Here is a 10,059-nt window from a genome sequence, read left to right on the forward strand (position 1 = left end):
TTGTCTATAATAGTCCGATGTTGATCTTGTCTTGCTTCTTTAACCTTTCTTTGATTTTTGCAAGTAGTTCTTTCAATCACACTATAAAAAATTATTGGTTCCAATGGGTTGCCTCTAGTCATAAACTAAAAGAACCTCTCACAAGCCAAATGAAAGCGAATTAATATATTAAAATTAAATTAAAAACAAAATAACAAAAAATAAAATAAAAATGGTTAAATTAACATAAATAAGATTTTCCTAATATGTCCCCCAGCAATGACGCCAAAAACTTGATGTCCACTAAACTAACTAATAAATTGACTAAGGCAAGTACACTTATCAATTAATAGTATAACTATGAAGAGCGTAGATATCGTTCCCTCGAGGACTACAATTACTAGTAATTATCACATTTCTATTATTTAACCTAATAATTCAAAGGATTGATTAAAAATAAAATAAACTATCTCAATTAACTAATGAATGCATCGGAGAATAAAACACAAAAACAATCAAGTATCAACTAAGTGACAAAATAATACCTAAATAAGAATCCACCTAAATTTAATCTATAATTCTCAATCTAATTTATGCAATTTCTTTTTTTATTAGCTCTTTGATCTGTAGAAATCCCTAATTTATACTAATATCTCTTTCGAGCATAAGAGCAACTAACTCTAGGTTGATTAATTGAATTTTCTTTCTAATTAAAACTCCTATTATTGCATTAATTCACTATATGAACTCCCTATTAGATTTGACTCTAATCTGGTAGATTTATGTCGTCATATTTCTAGGATTGCATGCAACTCCGTTGAATTATGCAAGATCTAATCATAAGAAAGGTCTATTCAACCTCAGACTTATGCACATCAAACGTGGATTAACACTCTAGAATTATCAACTTAAGAATAATTAAGCATTCATAATTGAAAACAAAGAAACTAAGATTTTATTGCATAACACAAGAAATCAAATAATAGAATTCATCCTAGGGCTCCTAATTGATTTGTTTGCCGTTGTTCATGGGTTTCCAATTGGAATAATTCTTCTTTCAAACGTCGTTATTTGTTAAGGATAATTTTGTTAATTTTTTATTTTTTCTCTTCCGAGTAACAGAATAGCCAATTCTAAGAGATAAGAACACTCTACTGAATGATGGCTTCGTCAAATGGCCAATCTAACAAACCAAACGCACAGATTACCATGACACGACAAGCCCATACCACTTAACCAAACAGGTAGTAAGTTTTTAAGTGCAGACTTACATGTAAAAAAAAAACTTTTAAAAATCAATTGAGTTATTGTCAATAATTAAAATAATCAATTAAATTTCTCTGTTAATGATTTCCATCATTAATTACGTTGACTTGTTAAAACATATTAACGACTTAATCAGATGGTAACACGTGACAACTTATGGTTTAATCTAATATTTTTCATAAAAATATTAAAAATTATAAGGAATTAGAAAAATTTTAAAAATTAAAAAATATAAAAATTATTAAATCTTAAAAAATATGAAAATTGATATAGAATTATAAAAATTATAAAATTATAAAATATAAAAAATCTAATAAATTATTAATAAAACATATTTATAATTTTATAAAACCTATTTAAAAACTATACAAATCATAAAAATTATAAAAATATTAAAAGTATGAAAATTGATATAAATTTATAAAAATTATTAAAAAAACATAAAGACTTGAATTGGATCAGATTAATCAATTGGATTAATTAGATTGAAATCAATAAGGGTATAGGTCCAAAGAAAAACAGTAGATCGGTTGACCTAAGAACCAGAGGGTTCAAACGATTTTTTTATGTATTATTTAATTGAACGGGATGAATTAGTCAAACATGCAAATCGATGGCCTGATCAATTTGCCTATCGATCCAGTGCTGAAAACATTGATTAGAATATTTCATTCTAACACATGCTAATAATTAGATAATGAAATTTTGGTTTGATAAAAATATTAAAAAAATAAAAAAAATCAGTTCAATTGTCTAGTTCCCAAGTCAACTGTTCTGATGACTTTCCCCATATCAATACCTTTGTCTATTTCGGGCCAATCGGTCCTATTCACAATTTTAAGATTTCTTAATAAAATTTATAAGTTTATATAAATTTTAATATTTTAATATTCTTTTTACAATTTTTTAATTATTTTAAAGAACTCTAATAAGTTTTTTTAAAAAAATTTTAAATAAGATTTACTAATTATATATCAATAACTTTTTTTAGATTTTTATAATACTTATAATTTCTTATAATTTTAATAAGCTTATATCAATTTTAATATTTAATATTTAATATTTAATATTTTATAATTTTTATGATTTTTTTATAATTTTAATGAAAATATTAGATTAAATAAAAATTTATCAGTTATTACCATTAGAGTGATCCGTTAATTTATTTTAAAATTAATGTGTTTAATCATAAAAACTGTTAAAGAGAATAACTTAATTGATTATTTTAATTAATGACAATAACTTAATTGAGTGCAAATTTTATTTATTTATTTTTGCATTTTCTTAAGTATATTCTTTAGGTGTCGATCGAGCTAAATTTTTACTCGGTAAGCAAGACATGATTTTTAGGTAATTGAACCTAAAAATCCCTAAAAACGAGAATCGTGTACTCACTTTAAAAGTAAACCTCAATGGAACTCGAGTCATGCAGCATGAGCCCACAATTACCACCTTAATCATGTAAAATAAAAAGAATCAGCAAGTATATAAATGCTAGTTACAGCCGTTGGTCATAGAAGTAGTAATAAAAGTGCTATAAGCACATAAGAAAATATACTCAAACTACCAAGCAATAGCAATGGCAAGCGATGGACCAACAATATGCAGGCAGGGGTACTAGAAGACAGCAGCAGCGCCAACTCAGCTAAGCAAATAAATGAAGTTTTAAGATGGAAGCAACGCAATAGTGATTGGAGAAAAAAATGACACAGAAAGGTCCAAAGCTTTATCTCCCTTTCATTGCTGCAAAGTGAGCGGCCAAATCATCATAATCTGGTAACTTTGGATGCACATGCTGGGCTGCACTCGACCTATCAGACTCGAATGAGCTAGCACGAGCATAAACTTTGGTTCCTTTTGATTCAGCTGTTTGTGCAGGAGGGAGAGATATTGAACGGGCTGGACGGGAAATGGTCTCGGACATATCATCGGATGTATTCCTACTAGATTTCTGAGGAGCTTCACCCACATCACTTCCCATATGATGTGCATGATGACTTTTAGACTTTCTTCTTATCTTTCCCTCTTCACCAGATGGCGGTTTCTTACTGTAATGTATCAACAGCTTGTCAATTATCCTTTCCTCCTCATTGTCTTTATGCTGCTCATCATCGAATAAAATTTGCAGACCTCGTTTTGAGTCATCTCTTTTCCTGCTTCTGTGTTTTCTCCTTGCAGATTCAGTATCTTCAGCATTATCAACTTCAGTAAGACCAGAAGTTGATTTCGAATGTCGCCTTCTCGATGATCTTCGTCTTGGTACAGGGGCATCACTTGCATCATGATTATAGTAATAATCTTTCTCACGATCACGATCATGACTATTCACTCTAACAGGCGGAATTATCTGCTGTTCTTTACCAGGATGATCTAACCCTTCCTTGTACTTATCTGTCCTATTAACCACATATGCCCTGTCATGTGTTGAAGGATCATCGGACACCCCATTGCTGTCAAAACCAGCAAGTGAAGATCCCACATTGGCATCATGCCTGTGATCCTTTGGTTTGGTACTTGGTTTAACATAAGGAGGAGGGATACCACTCTTAAAGTGGGACTTCCACTTCGGTTCATCTTCTTCATCAGTTTTTCTTGTAGCATTTGGAAAACCATACTGGTGACCAGAGTTATCAGCAGCGAATTCCTCACCCTTGGACCATGAAGCTGCATAACTAGGACTTAGATCATGCTTTCTCTGAAGTAGAACATCTTGGTTATATATTCTAGGCGTACCATTCTGCCTACCATCTTGTAGTTTGGCTCCACCATCAGCTCTTTCCATTATTTTTCCATGAGAAGAACTGCTCAATCTTGCTGTTTTGAAGGCAACATCATCCTTCCCATTCCAAAATTCAACCTTACCAGCAGAGACTTCCTGTTTTTGCCATGATGGAATGTTGAGATCATTCTTCCTTGCAGAAGCTTGCTCCCTGCCATGATGTGGCTGGTACCCCTCAACAGCAAATTCCTGTTTAGGTGGAAAGATGATCTCATCCCTTTTTGAGACATTATCCTCCTTGCAGTTGCCCCGTCTACGCTCACCCTTACCTACTTCGTGTTTTTCTTTAGACAAAACTTTAACTTTATCGTCTTGTGAACCAGCACTTCTTCCATCTTTTGATTTATGATTATGACCATTGACATGGGAAGACCCATAACTTTTAGGTTGGTCCTATGGAACAATTACAGAGATCACAAGAGTTCCACTGTGAGGACAAGGTATGGATAACCTCAAGAAGAATACTTAAAAAGTAAAGATCAAACAAATGAAGCATACCTGTGGAACCACGGTAGGTTTAGACATTCTTCGCTGAAAAGCTTCAGAGTCCCATTTTATGGTAAACTCTGATGCTATATCGTGCATTACCTTGACTTTCTTCTCCATTGTGAAAGAATTTGAAGCTGAATTCTCGACAAGCTATCATCAAATTTTATAATGTTGGTCATAGAAAGCAGTACTGGGACCATAGATTAATCTCTTTTATAGCAGATTATCAGAAATTACCTGCTTATTGACAAATAATTCCAGGGAATTTCCATATCTTTCAAGAAATATTTGCCTAAGATCGCGTAACTCTGGCAAATCAGAGAATCTTGCAGCTGCAAACATCAGAGATGAAACAGCTTCCCTGCAATCTTCGGGGCAGTCACTGTGCATTGATTGACAAGAATAAGCAACTGTTTTTATCTGCTTATTAATGATAATTTCAAGGAAAAAAGTTCACAGCCCCTCCGCTATCTGTGCTAATATGCTCATATGTCTTCTACTCTTCCCCAGCATAAACTTAAAATTTTATAATTTTACCGTTGCCTAAAAAACCTAGTTCCTTGCAACAACCCATCATCTTATGTCCCCTGAAAGCTGAAAAACCTTTAATGCTGAAGCATAGTTAGAATATACTATCTGGCATATGCTAATATGCTCATATGTCTTCCCCAGCATAAACTTAAAATTTTATAATTTAGCCATTAGATGATAAAACCTAGTTCCTTGCTACTCTTCTGTATTTCGCAGCGTAGTTGAATGCTAATCTTATTCAGACTTCCTTTTCAATTTCACCCTCATTCATTACAGAGACAATGTAAACATAAAGTCTACCAAAGTGAAATAAATAATACAGCCACATATACCTCAGTTTTTGCATAAGTGAAACATGCTTCGACACGAACTCGCAGCATTTCTCAACAAAATCGTAGCAAGAGGAAAGGACCAATTCAGCTATATATCCTTCCACCTGTTGCACCACCTCGCAAAAATTTAACACAAAATTCATTTTAATTTCATGTCCATAAATATTCATTTTATTTAAAAAAAAAACTAACATTTTGAGATATTCAAACAAGCCAGTCAATATATATACAAATTTCAAACCTTCGTCTTCCGCTATTAAACATTCTAAAAATTAAAGGAAAAAAATACATTGAAGTCGGTTTTTTGAATTTGACCTCTTTTCCTATAATTTCAACACCGAATAAAAGGATTAAAAATAGGAATAATAATTTTTAAAAGAAATTACCCTGCCATAAGCATTAATATCAAGGCCATTAGCGAGCAGATCAGCTATGTCTTTCTTCAAAAACTTAAGCGTCGCACTCCTCTTCCTCCTTATTACATCGATCCGACTCTTTATCAGTTTTATCAATGACTTACTGCAAGAAAAACGAGAGGAAAAAATTTATCGTCAATTTATTTTTTTTTATAAAAGAAAGGAAAAAAGAGAACAAGAATAATGCATCTGTTGTAATAGAAAATATAAACCATTTGGAGGCAAAACCACGGCCTAAGATTCCGTCCAGCATCTCCGATGACTTCCTAATTCAACTCAGCAGAACAATTAAACTCAGTTAAGTCACAAACGAGGCCGTAAACTCAAAATGCAAATCAAGAAAACGAAAGATCTGCCATTAACGAAGAAGAGAAAAGGCTCTTTGCTTAAAGCTTCTTCACTGCCGTTTCTCGGACACCCTTAATTTTAATTTTTTTCCTTGAGAAGCACTAATTTACAGGTATTTTCCAGCAGTGAACTAAAAACACGGGAACCATGTTGATTTACGATCATAGCCTTACTGTTTCCTTCGAATGAATGGAACTCTCAACCGGTCGATCATTTAAACGTTAGAAGGGTAATTTAGTAAAGTAGAAAAGCTATTGATTTGGTACGGATAAAGCGGTGGGCAAGGATTGATCTTGAGCGTTAGATGAGGGCTGTGGGTGGCGAAAATGGACGGTGTGATGGGAGTGTTATCTTTTTGTCTTAGGTTAGGGGAATCGTGATTAGAGGGAATCGGATGAGCTGGATCGCATAATTAAGGTTATTAATAAAATGCTTAAAACTCATTAATTAATGTTTTATGATGACGAGTGACATTTGGACAAATTTTCGGGGGTCTTCGTTTGTGTCCAAGGAGAATGAAACGGACGTTATTAACTGTTTTAACTGGAAGTATTTTATAATTCAATAGATATCAATACCTGCTTATTAACCATTTTTTATGAATTAAAAAGAAAAAAGCAAAGTTTTAATAGTATCGCAATTAACGCAACTCGAATGGTGAATACTTTAATTGTTAGATTAATATATGTGCTGATTTATAAAATTAAATATTTTATCACCATGTGTAAAAGCATGGTTTTAACCTACCTTTATCAATTGGATTCATAAAAATATGTTTGTAAACATGATTATTATTGTATTATCATAAAATTTTAAAAATATAATGAAGTTTTAGCTTGTTGCCGGCTTAAATCCGCTGTGATTGACAATAATGATGGGGTAGATATATTATTACAACTAATTTAATTATTTTCTTACCCAACCAATCAACCTGCCAAATGTTGTTTATTTATTTATTTATTTATAGAGAATTGATTAAGAATTGTAATTCATGGATATTAGTTGAACGAGTGGTTTATACCATTACTATTTAAAGAAATGTAATTCTTTTATGAAATAAAAATAAATGGTTAATATAATATTTGGTGGTTGGATTTCAATTTTTACTCTAATTTAAAACCTGAATTTAATTTTAATGTTTATTTTTCAATTAAATATTTTTCTGTTATAATTATTCAAATTTAAATATTAAATAATATATTAACTCAAGCATGGTATATTTTTAAAAATAAAATATTAAAAAGTGAGTTTTAGATTGTGATTTTCAGAGGAGTGAAAAGAGGGGTTAGTCAAAGGCGCCCATGTTATTAAAAATGACTTTAACATGTTGGGATTAGTTAATAAGTCAGAGATTCTATCACCAACAGCTTTACACGACACCCAAATATTATCATAATTGTAAAGGAACTAAGAAAGTTAAAAAGTGAATTTAGATTCTAATTTTCAATGATTTTTCTTTTCTAAATTAAAAGAAAATCAATAGATTGAGAGCGGGTTTAGATGGGTGGTAGGATGCGATATAGTGCGTTTAGCTTAATTTTATCTCACGTTACAGTATCGTTATAATATTTAATTTTATTGTCACTGTTATTTTTAAACTAACCGCAGATAAACGCACCATCTATCCAAACTCACCCTAAATCTTTTTTCTTTTACATAAATAAAACATAAATTTTGAAAAGTGGATTTAGTTTTAGTTCGATTGACATAGACACTATTTTCAATACAAGAATATGTGGGTTCGAGTATATTGAAGTGTATTATTTTTCTATTTATAAGGTAGAAAAGACTATAAATAATTTTAGACATTGTGTCCGAAAAACAAATATAATTAGAAACTAAAGATGCGAGAAAATGTTATTATATAATTATTAGCAATGCATTTAAAATCCAAACATTTTGAGTAAATATAAATTTGTGTGAAATAAAATAATGTCAAACAAAAAATAGTATTAGTGACATGTAATTAAATTTATAGGTATTATTTTGATACAAGCGACGTGTGGGTTGTTGTTAGTCAACACGAGAAATTATCATTTAAATTACACGACTATAATCAACCAAACGACTAAAATCATCATGCGAGACTCATAAAGCTTCCTACACTAAGTACATGCTATTAACAAATCAACCACACAAAAGAAATAATACAAACATTGGGTTGAGCAAAGGTATAAGGTTTGGATGCTGCTGGAGTCTCATAATCTAATCAAAATCTACTTGATACATATGTATGAAAACAAATTCATCTGTATGTTGAGCATGGAAAGCTTAGGGATGCTAACATAATTTGATTTCAATGCATAATAAAAGTATTAAGTGGAGAAGTATATAATATAAAGTATTAGAAGCATAATTAAACTAAATTTTATAGTATTCGACAAAGGATACATAGTATCATTGTTGGAATGCCTATACACCTTGTGATGTAGTAGAAAAATAATTCCAGCAATCACAACCCTTGTGACGCGGTTGATTCTTTTGTCAATGTTACAAATCCTAGTTGCAATGAAAACGTCTCGGCCTCTACATGATCTACCTAACAAAATGATTGAAAATTCTCTCAAAAACCCTTTTGAAGAGTTTTTTGCTCAAAAACCGAAATCACACACTACTAGTTGTGTATCTATTCGGGTAACTAATAAGGCGGACTTAAGGATTGACATCCTTTCTGTTTTTGTTCAAAATGTTTTGAATGCAGGATTAAATGATTGATATCCTTTCTTGTTATCCAAAAACGTGTTTTGAATGCACATAATCACACATAAAAATTGTTAAGAGATTTTCATAAAATTATATTCATTCTAAAAAGTATCGATATTTTAGAATTCCTTAAAATAATCCTTAACTGAAAATCCCTAATTATCTAATTAGCAATTTCGTTAATATGATTTACCCAATTTAAAAATATGTTAAGCCAGTTCACACTAATTAAATTGAGTGTCTGTGTGTATATCAAGCATGCACATTCATTGTGTTTTGATATTTGACTTTATCGAATTAAATTAATTATGTGAACATTTCTATAATTAATATTATTCGAGAATCAATTTAAATATAACCACGTCTTTCTACATATTTCAATTGTTTTAACCATAATGTGTGATCCTGTGTGATCTTGCAATGTTGGCAATAATATTAGAATATTTCTAATGTTACAAATAATGAGAGACATCTAGTAATGCATCATTGCTACCCAAGTTACAAGAAGTCGTGGTTCGACATTACCTTTCTGTGATAATGTCATCATGTAGTATATCTCTTTGTCCTTGATATCTAGATTGAATACAAGTCATGAAACAATTACATTTATATATCTTAATCTATTGTTTCTTGGTTTCCAGAGTAAACTAAGATAAACAAATTAGTGTGGTATCTCATATCAACTCATTAGAGCATGGTCATGTGTTTCAAGTCTCATGCAATCAAGAAGCTTGAGATATCACTCCCATTATGTAGAAGATACAAACCTTATCTTGATCATTCACATCCCACTACACAAATTATGGCACACCCCATATCAATCTTTATAGTACAACCATTTATGAAAGACATTTGACTGTGTCAAAGTATATGACTCATGATGTTGGAACAATGATGATCTCAAGTCTAAGGATCATACTTACAATTATCACCATAAGGAAATGTCGTGACTATTACATAATAATCCGAGAAACATTCTCATGGTGGGTCAATCTAATATATTGTTCTTTAACATATACTTATGTGCTAACTTGACATATACATAACAACACTTGTTGTAACACCCCGAACCCACCTCCGTCGACGAATTAGGGTCACGGGCATTACTAACCGACCAGAACATTTAATTTCAACATAATCAAAGGTGCAAGCTAACTATTAACATTCATATTATACAGAGAGTAGAACATGCTAATCTAATACTTTCATATTATTA

The 10,059-nt window shown here is 31.2% G+C and overlaps 1 protein-coding gene across 1 annotated transcript; it reads right to left on the reverse strand.

The window, feature by feature from the left end:
• Positions 1–2,679: 2,679 nt before the first annotated feature.
• Positions 2,680–6,274, reverse strand: LOC105772580 (hypothetical protein). Its single transcript, XM_012593939.2, has 6 exons — positions 6,005–6,274; positions 5,763–5,895; positions 5,377–5,480; positions 4,751–4,895; positions 4,523–4,663; positions 2,680–4,417 (listed from the first exon to the last, which is right to left on the reverse strand). Exons 1-6 carry the CDS (start codon positions 6,043–6,045, stop codon positions 2,972–2,974), a joined length of 2,010 nt encoding a protein of 669 aa, XP_012449393.1. The 5' UTR covers positions 6,046–6,274; the 3' UTR covers positions 2,680–2,971.
• Positions 6,275–10,059: the final 3,785 nt, after the last annotated feature.

This window comes from Gossypium raimondii, chromosome 6 (assembly GCF_025698545.1).
Source record: "Gossypium raimondii isolate GPD5lz chromosome 6, ASM2569854v1, whole genome shotgun sequence".
NCBI classification, from domain to species: domain Eukaryota; kingdom Viridiplantae; phylum Streptophyta; class Magnoliopsida; order Malvales; family Malvaceae; genus Gossypium; species Gossypium raimondii.